At 40.1% G+C, this 26,271-nt stretch overlaps 1 protein-coding gene across 6 annotated transcripts in view; it reads left to right on the top strand.

Annotated features, from left to right (window-relative positions):
• RNF13 (ring finger protein 13) overlaps positions 1 to 26,271 on the top strand; it is a 105,222-nt gene that overhangs the window by 41,079 nt on the left and 37,872 nt on the right. For all 6 annotated transcript variants that reach the window (XM_078854417.1, XM_073359709.2, XM_078854416.1 and 3 more), the window contains one exon: positions 25,457 to 25,544. In XM_078854417.1, coding sequence (XP_078710543.1) covers positions 25,457 to 25,544 — 88 coding nt within the window. The remainder of the gene's footprint in view (positions 1 to 25,456; positions 25,545 to 26,271) is intronic.

Raw genomic sequence — 26,271 nt, 5'->3', positions numbered from 1 at the left:
AGCTTGGGGTCGCTAGATTTGGCAACTCCTCTCCAGAGTATTGGAACCCACTGTCCAGTTGCCTCCTCCCTCCCCACCCCCAGATGGGCACAGTGCTGACCCTTTGGAAGCCCCAGTACTCAGATAAACCACTTTCCTAGAACTCCACCCCAAAGGTGAGAAGCTTTTGATTTAGTTTAACTCACTCAGGAGACACACACACACTTTGTTCAGCCTTTTAAAAAGAACTTTGTGCTATTTATATTTAATTATGTAGAGGACAGGAGAATTTAGATCACAGAAACAATAAAATGGATAAATGCAATGTCCATCACTAGCTAACTCTTCACTGAGGAGTCCTTAGGAGGGCAGGGGTCACCTGTGTTTTGGCAAGCAGACAGGGTCCTCTATCTTCATGCCTACTCTGCCCCTACAGCACATCCCTCATCTTAATCTGGTTCAAAAAACAGCTGTCCCAGTCTCTTCCCCCTCTTCCCGTGAGTCCTTTTGTAGGTTTTTGCTGCTTTTGCTCAGCCCTTTAGGAGAAATGGGAAACTACCAAACTCCCCTCCCTATAGACAACAGGAGGGAAGTCTCTTTATCCAGGTAGAGCAAAACTATTATCCCAGAGTGTTTTACTTTAAGTGCTGATCATTCACCATTGTCTAGGGCCTGGCAGAGCCATGACACATCCCTGCTAACTCATGGTGGATCCACATGCATATACAGCTTTCCATGACATAGTAATTTCCTGATACAATTGTCATAAAATCCTCCAAAATGCAGAAGTGGTAGACACAGAACCCTCAATTCATCATAGGTATAGCCTATAAAGATAGTTTAGAGCAAGCCCACCTACAAATTGACTTCTCAGATCCTCTAGCTGAAAAAGCCAGTCTCATGCTGGAAAGGGCACCTATGTGGAATGGAGAGAGACACCTTCTTAGACAGGACTTTCCTTCTGACAGAGATAGTGAAGACTGATAATTCCTCACACACAGTGGCTCCAGAGGATTGAATTACAGTACAGAGACAGACAAGCTGTAATGAGTGGCGAGTTGATGTTCAGAAATATAGACAATGGGTATGTGGTTACTGTGCAAACTGCATGATGACTTACTTGCTAGGTACAAACATCAGAATGAGACCTAATGGAAGGGGAAGATTATTTCACAGCTGCCTGCTGTAAGGTTCTCACACCTTTCTCTGAAGCACTGGATACTGGCCACTATAGGAGAGTGGATACTGGACTATTTGGATCTTGGATCTGATCCAGTCTGCTAATTCCTATGCTGTTATGATTATGTACACACCAAATTTAAAAAACTAAAACCTACTCCGGGTTACAACATAAAATCACACATCTGAGCAAGATTTTTAATGGCTAAAAATCCCTACTTTTCATGTTCTACTTACTGCAGAAGTCTGAATGAATTTTCTTTAAAGATTTTTTTAATTCATTTCTGGTTCAGAAATTTCAGCCTAAAACAGATTCTTTGGGAGAGTTTTTAGCTCACTGACATTAGGAGCCAAGAATTAACATGCCATTCCACCCATAATACTTTGCTCTGCCTAAGCCATATTTAAAAAGCCCTTGTGTCCTTCCAATCTCATCTTATTTCCTTTGTTCAAGCTATCCAATAGGCATGGGCCCTCCCCTGACTTGGTCTGCTATGCTTCCCAACTCTCTTTCAAGTCCTCCCTTAATTACGCTTATTTTAAAAGGCCTATAAAACCTAGCCCTCCCTGACAAAAGTGTACTTTTTTTAAAAAAAAAGTAGAAACTCCAGAACAATTAAGCCCCATCCCCGCAAATAAACAATCAAAAACAACCTACAGATACATGCTAAAATTCACTGTTCATTCATTTTTGCTTTATATTGCATCCCTTCCCCAATCCTTTATCTGTACATTGCAAATTTTTTATGACAGGAATCGTGTTTGATTACTTATCTGCAAAGTGCTTAACACATTGGCGCTACATAATACAATTTTATTAGTAGTATAATCTTTAATCTGAAATTATCTAAATTCAGTTTAAACAATTTATCCCAATTTTAAGGAGTCCAGCGTTGGATTTTTTTTTTGTTTTTTAAAGAGAGTTATTTATAGGTTTGTTTTGATCTACCTTCATAGTTTTAAAGGAGTCTTTTCTTTAAGCATACTCATAATTCAGATTAAATTATATGATATGAATTAAAAACAAAATATACATTCAAAAAATCTGTGACAAATATGGGATTTTTCAGCCCCTGCATCGTGTAGGTCTCATCTTAGAATTTCACAGTTGTGTGCAATAATGGAAGAAAATTGCTGTTACTCATTTCCTTTTCTTAGTAAGTGTGTTGAAGAGGGAAGAGAGAGTTTTAGCAATGGAAGTGACAAGATGTTTTTCTATTTGGAATCCAGTATCATGACCTGTGAATCTCCCAAATGATTTGATGCCTATGGAAGCAAGGACTGAAAAAATGCAATTGCCAGTTTCCTTTAGGATAGATAATTGTTATGACAAATAGTACAGTAAGGTTATCCTCTTGTAATGAAGGAGGCACTGATTTGGTTTTATACCCCCCACTCTATTTGGCCCATATTCTGCCGTCAGTTTCAGTTACACATTGGAAATCCAGAATACCGTTTATTGCAGTGGAATTATTCTGGATTTACCTGGGGGTAACAGGGCAGAATTTGGCCAGGTGTGCTTTAGAAATACACAACTAGCCTTGTGCATTTTGCATGCTAACCAGCAATGACAGGAACAACCAGCAATGTTTGATACAGCACTTGGGCATGTAGAATGTCCACTGGAGTTGTGTGTAGGGCATTCAAACATTACATGGAAACAGCTATTGATGAGGAAATATTACTGATTTTGATGGGCGATCACTCGTTACCGAGTATGATCATCTTCCATGGGAGTTATGGGTCCTCAGGTGGCTAATAAGGCTAATCCTTGAACCACAAGTTCTAGTGCAGTGAGGGCAGATGTTTTCAGACTCTGCAGAAGTCTGTTGACCATGACTGGAAGCCAGTTTCTCCTTCCTTCTGTGCCTCTTATCCTCTTCAGCTTGTCTGCGAGCAAGTTCAAAATGCAGGGGACCATCACGTAGGACTTCACTTCATTTTAAGCAATCCTTGGCAAGTGTCTCCCAAGTGTCAATGTCAATATTACACTTTTTTAGGTTGTCCTTCAGTAAATTCTTAGAACGCTTCCGTTGTGCAACCACGTGACAGTACCCTTCTTTCAGCTGAGAGAACAGGACCTGTTTTGGGAGGCAGTGATCTGGCATTTGGACAACGTGACCAGTCCAGCGGAATTGTTGACGGATGATCATTGCCTCGATACTGGTGGTCTTTGCCTCTTCCAGGACACTAATAATGGTGTGCCTGTCTTCCCATTTTATCTTCAGAATCTTTGTACAATATCATTTCTTAACACACAATTTTGTGCATTTCTATGAATTTGTTGGGCAGCTATAGCCAAAGAATATTGGCAGCTGTTTTGGGAGCATTTTCAGAATGATTTACAGTATTCAGTTCGTAAGTTGTATTTATTCTAGAGATGAATGAATGCTAAAAATGGAATTCAAAATCTTCAGTTATGGCTTGTGTGTTCTTGGGAAGAGAAGCTTGTGCTCTGTTTTCAAGAGTGATGGGGTTAAAGAAATGTCTTACATGCCACCTGCATGACAAAAAGATTTGTTCCATGATCTTGGTAATATAAAAAAAGTTCAAACTTTAAGATTCTGATAATCACATTTTTTAATTTTATGTCTATAACAAGGGAGCACAGACATGATAAATAACTGTACATATTCCTAGCTTTGTATTTTGGCTTTTCCCTTTCTCAGGGGGATGGTATTTTATAAATAAAGCATTATTCTTGAAAAGGATTCTGCGGTTTTCTGAAAATTGAACTTGTCTCCTTCAACTTACCATTGACCTCGTACTGGATCTCGAGCACCCTGAATAACAGAAGATCAATGGGAGTTAGTTGGAAGAACTGAGTACCTTGAAGGCACTCGATACTTTAAAAGGTTCAGGCTTTGAATGTTTTGACATGTTGCTCAAAACTGGAGATGACGCCAGATAAAGAGCAGCCTTCTTAGCCTGTATTACCAAGTAGCTTTTTCTGCCAAGTATGGTATGGAATCCTGGGGCAGATCTACTGTGTCAGAAAGCAGTTGCAATATGCTTCTCTAGAAATTTCCATTGCTTTTGAGACTCAATTTATATTAAAATGTGCAACTGAAGCACTTTAAAATTATTTCACTGATTAGAGTGGGTTCACACTTGGGCAGTTGTAGATCACTTAGATATTTTTAGTGCATTTCCAATTAAAAGTATCAGGAAAGGGAAGTACCAAGTTGAATATTAGGCTATTAAGTTTCAGAATGGATTTTCCTTCTGTGCGTTTTACATTCCTATCGGTTACTGATCTGTGTCAACAGTTAAAACTATTTGTGATTTTATGGGTGAGTCAGATCCTCACTGTAAACTGGCATAGTTCCATTGGCTTCAATGGAGCTGCACCAATTTACACCAGCTGGAGGGTCTGTCCCCTTCTGTTTCTGCCTGTATCTTCTGTACATATGCCATGGCAAAGGCCTCTAGTAGGAATAAATTAGGTTAGCAAAAGAAATTTTGGATTTTCCATCTTTGCCAACACTATTTTAGTATGAGGTAAGTCTGTATACTGTGGATCTGATTTATGAATGTGGAAGCGATCATTCCCCTCTATTTAACACTGGTGAGGCCTCATCTGGAAAACTGTGTCCAGTTTTGGGCCCCACACTACAAGAAGGATGTGGAAAAATTAGAAAGCGTCCAGCGGAGGGCAACAAAAATTATTAGGGGCTGGAACACATGACTTATGAGGAGAGGCTCAGGGAACTGGGATTGTTTAGTCTGCAGAAGAGAAGAATGAAGGGGGATTTGATAGCTGCTTTCAACTACCTGAAAGGGGGTTCCAAAGAGGATGGATCTAGACTGTTCTCAGTGGTAGCAGATGACAGAACAAGGAGTAATGGTCTCAAGTTGCAATGAGGGAGGTTTAGGTTGGCTATTCGGAAAAACTTTTTCGCTAGGAGGGTGGTGAAGCACTGGAATGCATTACCTAGGGAGGTGGTGGAATCTCCTTTCTTTGAGGTTTTTAAGGTCAGGCTTGACAAAGCCCTGGCTAGAATGATTTAGTTGGGGATTGGTCCTGCTTTGAGCAGGGGGTTGGACTAGATGACCTCCTGAGGTCCCTTCCAACCCTGATATTCTATGATTCTAAGCTGCTCTCAAATGTCAAATTTGCATGCCCACTTGATCTTTTTAAAAGAATAAAATTATATTTATTTGCAAACATTTGTTTGCTGTTAACTGTGTCAAAATAGTATATTCTCAAGATCTTTTGAATTAATTCAAACATTCAACTTCCCAACTGTCAGATGTACCTTGGAATCTGCCAAAATTAAGAACAGTCTTATTTATTTATAATTTAAAAAAAAAAACAGCTCAGTGGGTATGAGCGTGTCTCCCTCTTGAGGCTGGCCTTAACTATAATGCTCTGCTGCTATGAATAATAGCCTGGATTAATATTCCATGCATCCATATAACTGCATGATTATAACACTGAAAATTATATGCATTTTGCAATCCCCTTACTGCAGGAGGGGTACAGTATCTGCAAATCTGACTTCATCTAGTTGTCTTTGCTTCATACTAAAAGAGAGACTGGTTTTGTATTAGTTGGTGAACTCTAACTTAGTATCCAGCATATGTCTCCTCCTGGCTCACACCTCTTTATCAGCCTGATTGTTTCAATCTTCAAATGAATGCCATATCTAGTCATTGCTGTTAAATATTTATTTTTGTAAAAGGCTAAGAAGTTGAGTGGGGTGGGAAATTGTTTCCTGTTCTGGGAAAATATTTGAGATTTGGGAAAATTTTTCTATCCCAAATCATGACAAAAAGTGAATCTCAATTTTTCATTTAAATGACATACTGAAGAAATAATGTGCATTCTGGTCAGTCAAAATGTTTTGTTTTGATAATTTCAAAATGTTGCATTTTGACTGTTTTTGTTTTAAAATTTTAGCCAATTTAAAGTAAATAATTTTGAAATGGAAGCTAGAATTTTAATTCAAAAATGTCAAAAGTTTTCAGTTGTTGTATGCAGTGTTGTAGCCCTCTTGAACCCAAGATATTAGAGAGACAAAAGTGGGTAAGGTAATATCTTTTATTGGCTGAAGAAGAGGTGTCTGACTAACAGAAGTTGGTCCAGACACGCTTTCAAACTTATCTTTTGAATATGAGCTGAATATAAGAGGCAACACAGCCATGCCGTTGTAAAGTACATAGTGTAGACATAGCCTTAGTCAACATAGGTGGTGTCTGTTATGTTGCTACAGTAGCACAGTTGCAGCATTGTAGCTGTGCTGCTGTGTAGACATAATCTTAGTTAAACGGGCAAAACTCTTGCATGTAAATTAAGCCTACGTTTCTTGACATGGTGATAAAGTTTTAAATTCCCAAGAGGGTGTGTCCAGATTGACTCTTTGCTCTTATTTGTACTTGGAGGTATTTTCCCCCTTTATTTGGCAGAAGAGTCAAATGATTATTCAAGATACAGATAGGCTGGTGTGTAAAGAGTGATTAATATATAGACTAATATAGCCTCCATTTTATTTCTAGTCCATTTTGCTCTTTGTAGTACTATTGTAGCCGTGTTGGTCCCATGATATTAGAGAGAAAGTGGGTGAGGTAATAGCTTTTACTGGACCAACTTCTGTTAATGAAAGACAAGCTTTTATGTTTACAGAATACTGTGTAAGCTCAGAATCTTGTCTCTCACCAACAGAAGTTGCTGCAGTAAAAGCTATTACCTCACCCACCTTGTCTTTTTGCTGGTCAGCCATTTTGCTCTTTCTTTCCCACTGTATGCATACCTCACTGTAGTGAGCCGTCAAGAGGAATCCGCATGAATCAGGTCTTTCTAGGATTGATCATTTGCTCAACATCCTTCTTGAAAAAAGATGCAGGCTGGAAGAATTTTAATCTCCATTGTTATAATGTTTTCCCTTTCTTCTTTTACTTCCCGTTTTCTTCCTTTTGTCCTCCTTTTCTCTTACTTCCCCACTGCTTCTCTCTCCCCTCTCACTTACAACCTGGCCTCTGTCTGCTACACCCACTAATGCACTGTCAGGCCATACTGAGGAGGTGGATGCAATGCTACCTATCATGAAGGTAGAAGTACTGCAGCACTTCCTTTTCCTGACTGTCTGGTGCTTCACCATAGCATACCGGCCCATCATGTATATTCCAGAAGTCAACAGCCCCTGCAGCCTCCCCACACGATCTAATTGTTATATTTCTGATGCATTTTGCTTTTTTATGATTTTGCACTAGCAAATCTGTGAAACATTTCGTAATTGCCAAATGCCTAACATATTAGTACCTCTTTCCCCTTGCCTTAATAAAGGTAGTTTATTTCATACATTATGTTTCCTCTGAGTAAAGAATTCCATCTTAATTTGTTTTGTGCCTAGCAATATCCCTTTTTTTCTTGTATTTAACACTTGTTCAAATAGCCCTTGAACATCCATCTTCTGTCCTCTTAAGAGTTTAATACCGCAGTAAAGTCCCCTCTCTTTCTTGTTTTCCAAAGAATGCCAGTTTACTGTAACAGTACACTCTGATCTTGATGCAGGTTGACATTTCAAGTTTCCTTATGGATTTCTGTCCAGTGTCCAACCATACTGTGTCCTGCCCACACACATGTAATCTCTTTTGTTTTAAGTCCCTAATACCTTCGCTGTCTGTCACTTATAACTAGAGCCTTCCTGTTTGGGGCCTAATTCACTGGAATAATTGAGGGTGGTTTTTGATTACAAGATCAGACTGAAGGGGGAGTGTCACAAAAAAAGTGCATTGTGTATGTGGGGGGAGATCGTTTTGCAGTGTACTGTATTTGTATTACTCACATCTGTGGTTTAAAGCATAATACCTTCTTCCACTGTGACTTGGATACTATGGGCAGTCACCTCTTCCACCAGCACATCACTAGTTCTAGGAGCCATAGTTTGGGCTCAAGTTTGCTGACAGTGAATTTTAGCAGATTCCAGTTGCTTTCCTTCAATATGACAAAAAACTCAATTAACTGATGTTTAATTTTCATGCTACACATTTGTGCATTTCACACTTAGTTTTTTTTTTAATGTGTCCTATCATTGAATAGGTAATGGAATCAAAGGTTATGACAGTTACTGTGACATTCTAGCTTCTCTGTAGTTTAACCTAATATAGATGTACCTGGTCAGATGGATTCAGGAAAGTCATGGAGCATTCTCAGGACCTTCACAGGAAAAGCCTTTGTTGCTAAGCTACCATAAAGCAACTGTGAAAGAGGAGGAGGGAGCGCTAGAGCTGCTATCTGACTATAAGTCTGCTGGGAATTCTGCAGAACTATAACAGCTGTCCAGATGCAGTCTAAAGAACACTAGGAAAGGCTGTTGGAGTACAAGGAGCTCTTGACCTGAAGTTGCTGAAATTCAATTTCAGGGGTGGGAACAAATAGTAGGAATCTGAGTCTAAGGCTGATCTCTATCAGGATGTTGACCAGAGGAATCCTAGGCTAAATATGATCTATTTATGTATTGAAATGTTTGTATATGTATTTGTCCCTCCTGGAGCAATAAACTGCCCTTGTTTGTGAACAATCCATTTTTAAAATTTAATTTTACACAAGCAAGATTTGCACACCTATCACAGCACAAAAATAAAGTACTTATGCAAGTAATGCATTCACAGATAATGTTACATACATGCTAGCAGAAAGATATGGATAAAACTCTCCACAGTTAACAAGTACCTATGTACTTACATGCCCCACCCATCACCATGGTGCCTGAACACCTCACATACATTTAATTTAGCCTCAATATCATTGGGAAGAATGGAAAAATATTACTATCAGCATTTTACAGATGGGGAAAAAACAGGCACAGATAGGGTAAGTGCCTTACCTAAAGTCAGAGGCATGTCTGTGGCAGAGTCGGGAACTGAACCCAGCTCTAAGTCCCCACCCAGGCCTTAAGACACAAAGAAAGAAGTATGTGCTTGTGGTTGTTCTGATTAACTTGGGCTTGTACCCTTTCTAGCAACTTCACAGTCCGGCAGAGTTGAAACCACTGAATTTCACCTGGTTTCACATCAAAATCTCAACTTTCCCATAACTTTGATGCTAAACAATGTCATTTCTCTTTTGACATTTGACCCAGGTTGATGTAAGAGCTTAATGAATTATAGTAAACCTTTCAAATAGAGATAGGACTCCAGCATGTAGAAGGCACACATAACTAGGTTGTTTACGAGTCAAAAGCATAGGACTGTTAACTGTTACAATCTTACACACACACATTTGTCAAAACAAACAGAAGCAGTGAGTTCCTCACAGTCAGTGGAAGTTTGACACAAAGGGATTACAGGATCACTTCTTTGGTCAGTGTTTAATCCATTCTTGCCCCTCTATAATTTCTCCTTAAATATACTTAATCTCTCATGTAGCTTGCTGTTAATGTCCATGGCAGAATGGATTTCGTATACATTTCTTTACCAAGCACAGATAACATGATCAGTAGTTTGGTAACAAACAAACACAGGGCTAGAATCACTAGCAGAGGATCTGTCCTCCATTTCTTGCATCCTAACCAGTCATTACTTCTGCCAGCACACATTACATACTGTCCAGCAACATGCCTTACAAGTACATACTGCAGCAGTTTGTACCATTATGTGACACATGTGAGCTGAATGATATGTCCAGCTGACTTTCTGGCTAGGACATGCCACTGGTCAAAAAATCATTGTGTCTGTAAACGCCTACCAATGCCTATATTTATGAACATTTCACATTCAGTTGTGTATTCCAGTTTGTGAAGTTCTGAAATAATTAAAATGAAGGGTATTTCTCATGTCTTAGTAATTTGTCTTGAATTATAATTGGAATAATTTCTAAATAAAGTATATAATTCAAAAGGAAGAACTACAGGTAGTTGAAAATAAATGTTTCATTGTTTTATGGAACTCAAGTCCTTCAGAGTGTCAATCCCACGTACTGGTCAGATCCTCAACCATGGCCAAGAAGTGCTTGGTGCAGCATGCAGAAGAGGAGAAAACAGTGTTTTTTTGACAAGACCCCAATTCTGGGGCTGTTCTCTGTCAGTCCAGCCTGCAGACACAAATTAGAGAAGCCTCCTGTCTACTGTAATTTGTTCTGACTGACATCAGCCCCAAAGGATTGTTCCAGCAGCTGTTCGCAGGAGAACAGTAGTCATGCCCTTGGTTCCCAGACCTACCCTAAGTGATGACTGGAAGGAGAAGGGATGTGGTGTAGGCGCTACTAAAATGGCAGTGTAGCACATGATGTCTCTACTCAGGGGTGGTGTTTTGTATCCAAGTAAGGCAGCTTCATGGGAGCTTCACAGTACTGGAACAGTGCAAAACTGCCCTAATGCCTCCAAGTGACTTGTAGAATTGTACCTGTATGTAGACAGGGTTAACTAGGCGTCTGTGAATGCTCTTTTTTAAATTCTAGAAGTACAACATTATTAATTTCTTCAGCACTGACCATGTGTTCAGCAGTCTCCAGTGCTTTTCAGGCTGTAGTTGTTTATAACAGGAATGTAGGACTAAAGTTTTAGGTATGATACTGCATCCTCAAGGCTTCCAAAGCACTTTGATTTAAGTCAGTAATGTATAGTATGTATTATACATATGGATTCATTCTTCTGCCACTGAAATGCAGCCACCTTTGGTATGATATGCAACAGTTTAGTAATGCACAATAACTACTCAGGTAGTTAGGAAAGAAAATAAAAAGAATGCCTTCTTCTCCCCCTCACCCCCCGCTCCATTTACATTTTGGACAGTTCCTTCATTAAATTAAATCAAATGGGAACAAATTTGTGTCAAGTTTATTGCAAAATATATTAAATAGTACATACTGAGTCAATGGCAGGATTTTTCATTGAAGTATAAATTCATTTGCTCTTGGCTACAGTTAATATCCTTGAAACTTTTCATAATTTGTATTGACATTGATGTTGTAAAACAGATTTCAACATATTTTAGATTTCATACACAGTAGATAGTTGAGTGCTCAAAAATGTATCTCTAAAAGCTATAGTGGTGAGTTAACCCATGTGCATGCACAATTGTCATATACATTTCCCCTTCATGCACACTGCTGTATTGGTAAGTGGTTGTGAGTTGTAGGCATGCCTGCCCTTTCTTATGATAGGGATTTTTGCATTGGTGTAATTATGCTGGTATAACTCCCCAATTTAGGCTGGGTCTACATTGCCACTTTCAACGCTAAAACTTTAGTCATTCAGGGGTGTGAAAAACGCCCCCCCCCCCCCAGCAACAAACGTTTTAGCGCTGAAAAGCACCAGTATAGACAGCGTTTTATTGCCAGGAGCCACGCTCCAGGCAATAAAGCTACCACCGTTTGTTCGGGGTGGGTTTTTTTTAAAATCACCAGGAGAGCTCTGCCCTGGTGATAAAGCGCGTCTAGACTGCCCACATCACAGCGCTGCCGCGGCTGTAACATGGGCAGTGTAAACATACCTGTAGATGTGATGCATTGGTGCAAAGTGAGCTAGCACTGGTGCAGTTTACCCCACATTGACGTAGCTACCCTGCTGCAAAAGTCCCTAAAATACTAACGGCCTAAATTTAAGGGATTCATAAATATATACACAGGAAAGGGATGGAAGATTGAAATGACCATTTTTGACTCCCTCTGCACTTGTGTGTATTAGTCTCTGTATTTAGCCTCTTATATCCGGGACATCCTCCAGATATATTTTATTACTAATAAGACAAGTGAGGGGGCAAGAAAGGAACAAACATGAATGATGAAGGAACTGAAGGGCTGCAGTGCTTCTGTAATCTGTGTATTTTATAATCTGCTAAAAAAAAATTGGCAGGCTTTCCCCTCTTAGAGGTGTCATAGCAGAGGCAGCCGTATGGTTTCGTATATCAAATTTATTTACAAAATACACGTTTAAACTGGATGTTGGGTATTATGAGTAAGTGAAAATAAACTACAGTTGTCAAACTACATGGTTCTTTTCCTTACTAATTTTCCCAATTCACTCATTTGCAATGGGTCTCCCAGTCAGTGCAAATTAAAGAGGTTCTACTGGGCTTTAAAAAGCCAGCAGTAATCATTGTAACCTAATTTTAAGGTGTACTTGGAGCCAGTAGAATAGCTGAGAAGAAGAGTAACATGATTGTTGAAATCAGAGAAATTTAAATGCATCATTGAATTGAGTGAACTATTACTATGGGATAGGTGGTTTAAAGAGATAAATTCACTAACCTTTGCTAATGTGGCTGTGCTCTTATTTTATATACTCCAAAATAGATACCAACTGTGACGCTGTATAGAATCTGGGGGACAATTGAGGATATTATGAATATAAATATTGTAAAATTGTAATGAGTTATGCCAGATATAACATTTTTGCAGATACCTTACGTGACCTAATTTGCCAGATGTGATAAACTCATTTATGTGTTTGTATCACCTTTGCATTATAGGTCAGAGATATGTATATATGTCTATTTCAAAACTTGTGCTATGCTTCTGAGTGACACCCCCAGACAGTTTGGCATCAGCACTGTCTAGCCTGCTTGATGGCCCATCGAGAGCCATCAGCTACACAATTGACCCACTGAGAGAAGGCAGATACACCTTATGACTCAGCAAGGCATGCAGGGACATGCCTGTGGACAGAACTCTGAGGCTTTCAAGCCATGTGCTGGACAGCGTGTGTTTCAAACTAAGGAAGCATAGGCTGCATGGCAAAAGACTATAAAAGACAACTGGATCTTCTCCATTTTGTCTTCAGTTCTGCTTCTTACCTCTGGAGGAACTTTGCTACAAACTGAAGCTCTGAACAAAGGACTGAATTACCCACCCAAGCTGTGGATGTATTCCAGAGGGACTTTCAAGTCAGCAAACTCACCAATACTGCTAGGAACCTGATATATGCACTTTGAAGTCTTTGTATGTATGGATGTAACTGTTCTACCATCTCTCTTCTTGTTCTTTCCTTTTCCTTTATAATAAACCTTTAGTTTTAGACACTGACGGATTGACTGGCAGTGTGGTATTTTGGGTAAGGTCCAAACTAGGGTTACCATATTTGAACATTCAAAAAAGAGGACACTCCACGGGGGGGGGGGGGGTATTTGCACTAGTATCTACCAACTCGTGTTGTATTAATGTGGTGTTATACTGTTATATATGCTGTGCGCTATATGTCATCTATATTGAGTATATATAAGAAAAAGTGATATGGCCTCAAAAGTGAAGTTTAATTATTTAAAGTTTACTGTACTTCTTTATATGTAGTGAGTCCTTTCCTTTCACCAGTTCTTCCGTTTTCTTTCTCCTCATGTGCCCACACATACTTCTCTGTAGATTGCATTTTTTTCAGCAGTGGTTGATTGCTCTTTAAGAAGGCATGAAAGTCTTTACAAGAAGTTTGTCTAAAGTTGTACTGTACAAGTAGAATTCCTTTCAACAACTCAACATTCAAGTTGTTCCTTTCCTTTGTCCACTGGCTTTGCGTCAGTGAAAACATTCACTCTGCATTTGCATTGTGAGAAGGAATAGCAAAGAAGAACTGTGCAATCTTTAACAGTTCTGAATGACACTCAATGTTTTTGGATTTCTCAAAATATTTGGTCCACTCCTGGTGTGCTAGCAAATTACTGAACTCTTCATCACTGTTGCAACTTTCTGTAAACTTCTTCAGGTTGCTGACCTGATCAAAACACTTCACATCATCAATTTGTACTACCTTATCGATCAGGTACTTGATACAAGGTTCCACATCACTCCAATTCAGTGTCTCACTCAGGGTAATCCACTTGAAACAACAGAAGTCTTCCAGGGGTCTAAGCCATTTCTCCAAATATTCTAAGCATCTTCTGTACATATTATCTACTTCAGCACAGAATTTGTCACACTCTTCATCAATTCCTTCCATGCGCTTTTGTGCCAGTAGTCCCTTAACTTTCAGGGACATAAAGTTGTGAGTCTTGCGTTCAAGAAGGATAGTGTGAACCGAGTTCAAACTTTTCAGCACTTCCGCAACAGAATTGCTTTCCCTTTCGATTTCTTGGATGTAAATTTGGAATACACTCATGAGTGAATGCATGTGCCAGAGGTAAATCTCACTTAATTCATACTCAAAAAAATGTCTTAAGCACTGTGGGTGGTTTGTCCTGTGACGGAAAGAATGACTTCAAGGCTGGAAACATCTGTATCAGCCTTGTAATGCCTGGAGATAATGACAGTCATCTTGTCTTGCTATGAGAAAGCAGCTTTCTGTATTCAACATCAAGAAACTCACAGTACTCCTTCAGCCGCTCAGTTCGGACAGTGTAGATATGAAAGTACTGGTAAATTTTAAAAATAATGTTCCCAATGTCAACGTTCATTGTTTCTGCTGCATGGTGAACATAGTTGTTCAAAATGTGTGCTGGGCAACCCACACCAATTAATGTTCTCTTCTGCAACAACTTCTTTACGTTTGCAAACACAGTCTTTCCATCTTCATCATGCCGGAGTCCTCCAAACATTGTATTGCAGTTGTCACCTGTAAATGCAATACACTTCTCGAACAAACCATTTTTTTAAAGCATTTCTTTTACATAATGAGCAATTGTATCGGCAGTCTCGTTAGGTGTGTTCTGGACCTCAATCAATTTTGAGTGCAAACCCCTCATTTTTCCAGTCGAAATACTGAATAATTACTGGAAGTATTTTCACTGAACCGTGATTGCTTCTGTCTGTAGCAACTCGAGAGTAAACTATGTCAATTTCTTCAAACGTTTTCAGAACAACATCAACAGAATGCAGTGCAAGCACAGAGATAACAATTGCTTCTGTCTTGGTTCTAGCACTTGAAAATTTCCGTGCTACTTCAGGATCAGGGAATGTCTTCAACAAGACAGATGTGCAATCCATTGACTTAAAGCTATTATGATGCTTAACGGTGTGGAATGCAAAAAGCACCTTCTGCTGCAGTCACAGCATCCTCTGATTCGCTGCCTGGTTTTACAAAATAATCTGTCAATTTTGTTGATGAGCTCTCTCCTCGAACTGCTTTTTTGTGCTTGTCTGAGTCCACCTGAGTTTTTAAATCATTAGCACCTTCATTTTTCACAGAGACGTAAGTACCAGGTCTACATACCAAGCACTCAGCTTCCCATTCTTCTCTACCACTTCAAAAACACGGGAATTTTGTCTTTAGTTCTGAATGAATTTACACTTTCATTTTGGCGTTGTGTTTGGGGGTAGTAAAATAAAATATTAAATAAAGAGCTCTTGAGGAAACACTACCGTGCACGATATGAACTCAGAAAAGACACGGAAATAGTGCAACGTCGACAATCGCCACTATGGAAAAATGAGACAACTTAACAATGTTTAAATATGGGGCCTAATTCTGCTGCATGTTCAGGCCACTTTGTGCTAGTGAAGCAGCCAGTTTAGCAGCTGAGGGATTCCTCTTCCTTGGCTGGCAGAGTCCTGGGAGTGGATCTTAAGTCACCCCACTCTGGGCTGCTGTTATAGGGGACATGGCTGGGAATGTACATATAGGGTGACCAGATCACAACAGTAAAATATCGGGACACATTGGGGTGCTCTCGACCCCACTCCCACTCCTCCCACGCTCCACCCCCACGCTGCCTCATGTCCCGCCCCCTCCCCACTCGGCCCCGCCACTGCACCCCTCCTCACCCCCTGGCTCACCGCTGGCTTGCTGCCTCCCTCCTCTGTCCTCCACCCACCATTCACCTCATCCCACCTGCCATTCATCTCCTCACTCCCCTGCCAGAAACCCCCATGCCCACCCCAAGAACCCCCGCCTGCCGCTGGCTCGCCACTTGCCTCCTCACCCCCACCCGCCGCTCACTCGCTCACCTCTTCAACCCCCGCTGTCTGCCGCTGGCCTTTTCAACACTTTTCAACACCTGCCTCTGGCTCGCCGCCCACCGCCTCACTCTCCCCGCCCGCTGCCCACCTCCTCACCGTCCTGCCCGCTGCTGGCTCCCTCGCCGCTCACCTCTTCAACCCTTGCTGCCTGCCACTGGCCTTTTCACGCCCCCCCACACCCTCTGCTGGCTCACCACTCGCCTACTCACCCCTCCTGCCGCAGGTCCTTCTGGGTCCTAGGATCAGGGGCAGCCGAGGGGTGTCTACGTGCTGTGCCCGCCACAAACACGAAGACCGTGGCTCCCATTGGCCGGGAAAAGCGCCAATGGGAGCTGCCGGAGCCACAGAGCAGGGCTTGCATGCACCAGCAACGCGCAGAGAGCCCCCCGCCCCCCACCTCCACCCCAACCTGACCCTAAGAGCCAGAGGGACCTGCCGGGGGGGCGAGGTGGGGAGTCCTGGCAGTGCTTACCTGGGGTGGCTTCCAGGAAGCATCCGGCAGGTCCCTCTGGCTCCTACCTAGGGTTGGGTCAGGTCGGGGAGGGGGTAGGGGACGCAGAGGGCTCTCTGCCCGCTGCCAGTGCCTGCAAACCCCGCCCCCACAGCTCTGATTGGGCAGGAGGGAGCTGGTGCAGCATGCAGAGACCCCCTCTGCCTCTGTGCCCAGGGGCCGCCCACACTGCAGGCTTCTGCCAGCGGGCGGGCGCCTGGAGCTGCCCCAGGAAGCGCCGCCAGCCCCAGGACTTTGGTGCGTGTGGTGAGGTGAACGGTCCCCGATATCAGGACAAAGGGCATCCCGACCAATGTGGCGAAATCCTGGACGTTTTTAGATATTTAAAAATTCCTCCCGGATGGCGATTCAAGAACTAAAAAGCCAGACATGTCTGGGAAAATATGGATATATAGTAATCCTAGTCCAAACCTATACTGACCTAGTTACATGGCTGACCCTTTGGGGTCAGAAGAACATTTTTGTATATGTGAGCAGAGTTTAAAATAACTTCTCACTGTACTGGACTTAGGTGCTGATGGGAGCCAGAGAACTGGAATGCATAAAGGGGGCTGTGATTTCTTTTTTGCTTCTTGATAACAAGTGTGGGGGATCAGAAGCAGAGTTTGTGACTGGTTGAGGAGAATAACTTTAGTGTTACTCCCAAGACTGGTGGGTATCTGCTCTCCCTTTCACTGCCTGCCCTGACCTTGGCATTTCCAGTGGCGGCTGCCCTGGGCATCACAGGTCACACCAATATGTTGCTGGACTTGTTCCCTATCCCTGCTAGGAATTTTCTTCTAAAAACCTAACACAGCTTTTAGTGAGGGTTAATACACCCAGTAATTATGATCAAATGAGAGAATTAAGTAAGAATTATTTAAGTTCTGTTAAGGTAAGTAGCCATGACTTCAGTGGAAAAGTGATCAAATTAAGGAGTAAGGGCCAGATTTGTGTGTGTTAGAGCAGTTAAGATCCATGAAACCACCATTGAGATCTTATTTCAAGTTTGCACAGGTGTAATTGCTGTTAGAATTTAGCCCCTTGTAGGAGAAATTCTGCTGTTTTATGCCCTGTGACGTCAGTGGGATTTTTTACAGTATCAGAACACTCAGTTCCTTTCCAGGAATTTCCTCCTGCTGATGTGGGTTCAGCTTGCCTCCTTCTCAATGAAAAGCATAGCGCTCTCAGAGATGCTATTTATCTGGTCTTCACAGTGAATTCCCAGTCAGAGGGTAAAGTAATGCATATTCCAGACCACTGTTTTGATTTGTGTTACCATCAGAGATACCTACTGATGCCAGCGAAGAACAGGACTGTAATCCAGACAGAGTAGGATTTCAGAACTGGAGGCTCAGATTTGCATGTGAATTTGAAAACTAGAAGTGTTGTCAGAGAGAGTTGAGGCGACGCTAAGCACCCTCAATTCTTATTGATTTAAGAGGGTTGGAGGGTGCTCAGCCCTTTTCAGGAGCAGGCCATAACAACCTTATCTTTCCATGGTAAAAGCAGCTCCTTCCACCAAATACCCAGTACTTATAAGCACTTGCACCAAATAAGAGCACGACTTACTTGGTGAAAGTACTTGGAAGAAATGTAAGCCTTTGTCTTCCCACCATTCTGCAGCAGTGCAGTTTGTCAGCATCTCCATGTATTAAGAAAGCTAAAACGGCACCTAACAGAAGTGTAAAAGCTACTTTGACAGCTCTAACTTTGACGTACAGTGAGCTGGATTCAACAGCCATTGAAGTCAATGGGAGTCTTTCCTCTGACTTGAGTACGCTTTGGATCAAGCCCAGTATGAATATTTTGATGTGGTTCCCCTTCTAGGTCTTCTTTTCTGTGCAACAAGCAAGCACATTGAATAACTGCTTCATGCATATCCCACATCCTTCAGTCCTGAAACCCAATTTTCATTATCTGCTTTTTTTTAAACTTCATTTTAGAGACAAGTTATTAATGTTTCAGGAAATCTCAACAGCTTGTAGGTATAATGAAGCAATAAAATTTGCTAGTAAATTCTTAGTTTTAACTGTCATTTTGCTCAGATTTATTCATTCATTCTGGCATTTGATTGAGCTGATTTTTATTACTTTGACTGGTTTGAGAGTACTTTATTACTTTGACTGGTTTCATTTGAATTAATCCACTACTTTTGTAATATCTTCTGTAGGTTATCAGAAGCCAAGCTTCATCCTCTAGGGTTTGAAACAAGTTACCTCAATGGCATCCATATGAACTCTCCCCAAAATATCAACTGATCTGAACATCAATATATACACTTTGCGCATTGAGAATATGTTACAGAATGAGCTTTCGATGGATATGCAGAATAAAAGACTAAGTCATCAGAAATAGAATATGATTTTAAGTTCCAAACACAGTTTTCCTTGAAACATTTGTCAAGAATATGTTCTAGTCCCGAAGCTATGCTTATTCATATTGCTCAGAAACTCTTAATCACACCTCTTCCAGATAGTATTTCCTGTTTTAGGTGTGGGTTGCTTTGCATGTTTTGTTATTCATTAATCTTCCTTTTCCTAGGGGAGTCCTTTCAAACCATATGTTTGGTGGTAGTGCATTTTGTAAGTGTGCAGCTTTTCACAAAAAGCTCTTATAAAGAGAATTAGATTATATTGGCAACTTGTAATCTTAAAAAGAACAGCTGTTACTTTTTTAAAACTATAATAGAATTTTTTGACATGTGGGTTGGTTTGCAAATACGGGAGAGCTTTCCTTTTTTGTACTCCCCATGTAGGGTAGTCTGTATGTTAATCAAACTCCTGAATGTCTTGAGTTTTATGCTGTCTGCTAAAGATTCTGTAAACACATGTACCTTTGATTTTAAAGGAATGCTGTGTACTTAAAAGTCCTATAATAAGAGACAAATGTCCACATCTACGTTGAAAATAACACCTTCCAGCAGTTTCCAAACTTTATTGGTTCACGTATCACCTTTAAATTGTTGTGAAGTGAATTGATGAAACATCAAGTTCATATATCACCAGTGGATGTACTACAGTTTGGGAACTCCTGCTTAGATTAAAATTGAAAGAACGTCGTAAAGTTTACTTTAGTGTTTGTGGCTTTGTTTAATTCTTGCACTTTTCCTGGCTTCAACAAAGAAAGACTAGGCAATTTCATTTTCACTTTACATTGTACTATTCAATACTGCCTTGTTTTACATTGTGCTATTCAATACTGCCTTGTTTGGACAATAAGTTAGGAATTAAAATTTTACCGGAACAGAACAAAGTAAAAAAACATTGAAAAGGCGGTTCTGATTTTACATCGGATGGCCACTAACTACATTCATCCTTTGAGAGATTTAGGGTAAAATGTTTAAGTATGTTTAATTGACTCAGGAGCTAAGTTCTACTGAAAGTCAGTAGGATTTAGGACCCCAAGTGCCCTCAATACTTTTGAAAATTTTAAAGCTTTTATTCTAAAAAGAGGAATTTGCATTAAAATTGAAGTTTTAACCAACAGTTTGACAGTGTCTACAAAAATTATTCAAAGTGATATGTAATTTTAGCCACGTGGACAGAGATGAAGAATTAAAAATTTAGTGTGATGTGAATTAATTTGCTACCTTTGCTGAAGAAAATATTCTGTGTAGTGGACCTCTTTTTCCAATACGGCATGTTAAAGAAATGTATAAGTCTCACAATAAGAAATTTTTCTCCATGGATGACTAATAACTGATAATTGTATGCAGTGTTGTAGCAATGTTAGTACCAGGATATTAGAGACACAAGGTAGGTGAGGTAATATCTTTATTGGACCAACTTCTGTTGTTGAGGGAGACAAGCTTGAGCTTATACAGAGCTCAAAAGCTTCTCTCAGCAACAGAGGTTGGTCCAATAAAAGGATGCCTTTCCCACCCCATGTAATCATTTTTATCATAGAGACATGTGGATGATCAAGATTGAGAACAAGTGCTACCGTAGACAAAGTAAAGAGTGCAAATAACTTGATGAACACTCCCTCTTTGGCTTTGTCCTTTATGCCATTTTGGTGAGTGATGTTTTTGGCAAGTCTTTTTTAACGTCCTTTCCATCGCTTTATTTTGTTCTTCACTTTGAAGTCACTTTATCCACAAGGCCATTGCACAGCTATACCATGAAGGTCTCAGTTTTCAAGCTTGACCTGGGGACTGTGGTTTTTAGAAGTACTAATGTAAAATTGGAAAGCTTCTAAGACCATTAACACCTTCCACACCATGATTTCAGTCCCTTGGGATGTGAAATCTGACTATTTTTTTTCTAGTTTTGAGGATACTTGACTCTAGACCAAATGTGCTTCCTTCAAAAACACAGAAAACTTTGAACAGCTCTATGCAGTATGTAGCTGCTGCAGCAGCTAATAGTCGGCTGGAAAAGTCCCTGTCTTCAACATTAACTGGGCAGCAGCATATATCTTATAAGCATAAGGATTACCTGACAATGGGATACATAGGCTACATCCTTATGAAGAATGTAGCATCAATATACTTTTATTAAGCCCATATTTAGCTAGGATGATGCATGGAACACACTGGAAACCACGCAATAAACAGTGATAATGCAAGAGATCAAATTCACACCACTGAATTATCAAATCCTACCGAACGAGAAGCCGCTCATCCCTAGTAGATTGCTGCTGTCATGACTGAATGAAGCTATTGCTTCACAATGGCAGCTTAGGGAGCAGTTATCACCACTCTGGCAACCCAAGGGAAAATACTGCTTCCTTGGTGGCCGAAAAGGGGCTGCTTTTCATTGGGCAGGAAAACGGAAAGGGAAGGAAGCAAGCAAGCAATTTTTAAAATTTGGATCCAAGTACTATATGTATTATATTTAGGCTGTCAAGCGATTAAAAAGATTAAGTGCACGGTTAAACAATAGAATACCATTTATTTTAAATATTTTTGGATATTTACTACCTTTTCAAATATATTAATTTCCTTCACAACACAGAATACAAAGCGTACAGTGCTTACTTTATATTTATTTTTGATTGAAAAATGTGTTTTTTACCGTGCGAATATTTGTAATTCACCTCATACAAGTACTATAGTGAAATCTATCATGAAAGTTGAAATTACAAATGTAGAATTATGTAAAAAAAAAAACTGCATTCAAAGATAAAACAATGTAACACTTTAGAGCCTACAAGTCCACTCAGTCTTGCTTCTTTTTCTGCCAATCACTATGACAAACTAGTTTGTTTACATTGACGGGAGATACTGCTGCCTGCGTCTTATTTACAGCGTCACCTGAAAGTGAGAACAGGCATTCACATGGCACTTTTGTAGCTGGTTTTGCAAGATATTTATGTGCCAGATGTGCTAAACATTCATATGCTCCTTCATGCTTCAGCCACCATTCCAGAGGACATGCTTCCATGCTGATGATGCCCGTTAAAAAATGTGTAAATTAAATTTGTGTCTGTACTCCTTGGGGGGAGAATTGTATATCCCTTGCTCTGTTTTATGTGCATTCTCATATATTTCATATTATAGCAGTCTCGGGTGACGACCCAGCACATGTTCATTTTAAGAACACTTTCACAGCAGATTTGACAAAACGCAAAGCAAGTACCAATGTAGAGATTTCTAAAAATAGCTACAGCACTTGACCTAAGGTTTAAGAATCTGAATTGCCGTCCAAAATCTGAGAGAGACAAGGTGTGGAGCATGCTTTTAGAAGTCTTAAAGAACAACACTCCGATGCGGAAACTACAGAACCCAACCCCCCCCAGAAAAGAAAACGAACCTTCTGCTGGTAGCATCTGACTCAGATGATGAAAATGAACATGTGTCAGTCTGCACTGCTTTGGATCGTTATCAAGCAGAACCCATCATCACCATGGAAGTGTGTCTTCTGGAATGGTGGTTGAAGCATGAAGGGACATAGGAATCTTTAACACATCTGGCACATAAATATCTTGCGATGCCAGCTACAACAGTGCCATGTGAATGTCTGTTCTCACTTTCAGGTGACATTGTAAACAAGAAGCAGGCAGCAGTATCTCCCGTCCATGTAAACAAACTAGTTTGTCATAGCGATTGTCAGAAAAAGAAGTAGGACTGAGTGGACTTGTAGGCTCTAAATTTTTAGACTGTTTTGTTTTTGAGTGCAGTTCTGTAACCAAAAAACCTCAAACAAAAACCTACATTTGTAAGTTGCACTTTCACGATAAAGAGATTGCACTTCATTACTTGTATGAGGTGAATTGAAAAAGACTAGTTCTTTTGTTTATCATTTTTACAGTGCATATATTTGTAATCAAAAATATAAAGTGAGCACTGTGCACTTTGTATTCTGTGTTGAAATTGAAATCAATATTGAAAATGTAGAAAAACATCCAAATATATTTAATAAATTTCAATTGGTATTCTATTGTTACAAGTGAAATTAGTATAGTTAGGGCTGTCAGTTACTTGCAGTTGACTCACGTGATTAATGTTTTTGAGTTAATCGTGATTAAAAAAAATTACAAACTTTAAATTGGACTAATTCCATCTCCAGAGTGATGACTGTCCAAAGCACTTTAACTTTGCTCTTGTAGCTTGAACCATAAGCCATAATCAGAAGAACTCTGAGATGGAACTGTAGATCTGTAATTCACAGTTGCCAGTTGTGGATAGATGGATAGATAACAAGAGAAAGGACTAAAGAATTTGGCCCACTATGTTTAAAATCTGACTAGAAATCTTTTAGAGGATCAAACAGTAACCATTAGATCTGCTATGTATGTATGTGCAGGCCTGCTTATAGAATTTTAGAAGTGTTACAGTAGTTGGCAAATATTGACTTTTTTAATGAGAACTGGTATCACACCGTAGTATGTGAGATGTTGCGAGTACAGGGACAGGCTGCACCAACAGGAGTATCTGGAAAGCAATGGTGTGGGACAGTAACTGCTGGTAAATTGATGTACCACTGCATTTACCCATCACATAAATACAAGTGTTCATATTAAATCCTGCTTGACAAATTATAGTGGGCTGGCCAAAAGTTTGTATTATAATTATTTCCCACGTGAGATGCTAGCTCAGTCCAATGTGAAGGTGGAGAGCACCTGATGCTACTCCGTTGGCCCCTATAGCCAGCTTGAAAGTGGTGATGGCACACGTCCCAGAAGGAGCCACATGTCTAGCTCTTCATGACTGGGAGGATGATTTATTATTTGTATTACCATAGCATCCAGGGGCCCCATTCACCTCATTGTGCTAGATGCTGTACAAATGCAGACCAAGATGACTTTCTATCCCAAGAGGCTTACAATCTAATGATAAGACAGGAGACAGATGATATAGATGGAGTATAACAACAATGAGACAGTATTGGTCCTCATGATAGGCAATGGTCTCTGTACACTAGCAACCTAACTTGTCAAGGGCTTTGTTAGCATCACAGCAAAGGAGACTTGAAGAGAGATTTGAATAATGGATAAAAGTTGCGGATATTTATGTGGAACACTGCCCAATAGCAAGGGCAGCATGAGAAAAAGTACTGAGGTGTGTGTTTGAAAATTTAACAAGTGGGCAGTGAAGGACAGCATCATGGGCCAATTGCAGGCGAGCACCGACAGCTCAATAGTAAATAAGAGACAACTGATAGCATGAGGATTGACTATGAAGGGTCTTAAAAGTAACTACAAACAGCTTATGTTTGATTTAATAAAGAATATGGAGCCAGTGGAGGGATTCAAAGGGAGGGGTGACATGATCAATTGACAGGCATGGGGCAGAGATCTTAGCAGCAACATTCTGAATGGATACAAGTAGGGAAAGATTGCATTTGTCAAGTCCAGAGAGAAGGATGTTGCAGTAAACAAGACAAGAATTTTGGCTGCATAGATGGATGTACTTTGTATTCTGCATCTTAGATGTTACACAGAAACAATGAGCAAGATTTAGATATAAACCAGATGTAAGCACCAATTTGAACATGATACTCAGATGCGTACCTGAAGAACAGGCAGGATGGTGCCTGATATCCAGAGCGATTGAGAAAAAAGAGTAGGTGGGAGGGCATGGGCAGGAAGATTAGGAGCTGTGTTTTAGCCATGTTTAGCTTGAGCTGGTGGCTAGATATCCGAGACAGGACAAGATTTTAGTCTGGGCAGGAGACAACAGGCCTGGAGTAGGGAGGTAGATCTGAGGTATCAGCATAAAGATGGCAGTTTAATATGTGCTTGCAGATGATATTACTCAGAGATAAAAGTACAACACTGTCACCTTGAATGGTGGATAAAGTAAAGGGCCTCCAATGAATATCCAACCCAAGTGATCTGACAATCAGAAATATTTTTATAAATATGGGCTCAGATCACTCAATTACAGCTCAGGAGTTCACTGTGCAATTCTACACAGGGGTATAAAAACAGCCTTTGCAGTCTCTGGCTGATCTTTTGGCATAGTTTAGGACAGTTTACAGACCCCAGGGGCCCTTTAGCAGCCACATATCAGTGAAGCATAGGATAGCCAGAGCTACAATGCCATGACTATACCCCTTACATTGGCAGCAATGCAGCTGCTTTGCACTGCACCTTAGGATCTGGTCCATATTCATAATTCTGCACTACTATAATAACACATTAGTGATATTGTGAACTGACAAGTTAAAGAGATCCAAGCATGATCTAAAGGCAAAGATTATGACTTAAATGTCATGTTAAAGATAACTACTGGTTAATCAAAATAAGTTACCCTCTTGATTTTCAGAAATGACAAAGGTTTTTTATCTTAAAGTTGAAGGATTTTAGGACTAATTATGTAAACATGAAACCTGCCTGCACAGAAGTGATTTTTATACATTCTTAGAAAGAGTAAAGTAGCATCCTATTTTAGGAATATCTGCTTGTTTGAAAAAATAATGCCTTATTTCTAAATGAAAGTGGAGTCATTTGCACTCCTAGAATGTTGTAAATTAGTATTTTGTTTTATTGTAGAAGACTGATATATTAATATAACAAGTACTGTATACGACTTACAGGTTTTAAATGCACAGAGAGCTGGATACAAGGCAGCTATAGTTCACAATGTTGATTCTGATGACCTAATTAGCATGGGATCCAACGACAGTAAGTACAGGTATCACTTCTCTCCTTTTGAAAATTATTCCACCCACTATAGCATATGGTATTAACTTCAATTTATTATAATCAGGAATTCCCCCTTGTTTTAGTGTATTTAAGATCTTAGAAGCTGGTGTGTGAACGTATGTGCCTGCTTATATATGGTATTTGCACAATTATGGTGTTTGTGTTCTGTGCAAGCATTGTTCGGTCTATTCTCCTTGTTAAAATTTTGGTTCAGCTTTTCCATGGAAGTCAAGTGGTTAAAATTTATGAGCAAGAGGAGTGTGATTGGCCCAATAAATAGCTGGAATGATGTCAGTTCTCGTTTGTTATTACTGAAGTAGGAATACAGCAAAAATAGTTACTGGTGCTCCATGGGATGAGGATCCAAAACATATTGTAATTTTTGGGTGGGGAGTCTTTTTCCATGCTCACTGTTCTTTGCACAGCTGTCTGTTCATCTAAATAACCCCCAAAGGATTAGACAGGTACGTACATTTATTCCAGTGAAAAACTGAAGGTATTCCCAGAACACAGCATACAAGAGGTATGATTCCAGTGTATTCTGTTTTGATATGATACATTCAATAGGTAGTAAGTTGAGAACATATTTGCAAGGTGGCTGAAATGTCAGCTTCCTCTTGTGATATGTATTTCTGTGTTTAATGAGAAAGTGTTCATGTGATTTACTGTTGAGGGTTTAAAATATTCTTTATCTCTAAAGTAGCAC

Source organism: Lepidochelys kempii, chromosome 9, assembly GCF_965140285.1.
Source record: "Lepidochelys kempii isolate rLepKem1 chromosome 9, rLepKem1.hap1, whole genome shotgun sequence".
In the NCBI taxonomy this organism is placed as follows: domain Eukaryota; kingdom Metazoa; phylum Chordata; order Testudines; family Cheloniidae; genus Lepidochelys; species Lepidochelys kempii.
Note: the sequence above shows the minus strand (reverse complement) of the source record. Positions and strands in the feature narration are given on the sequence as shown.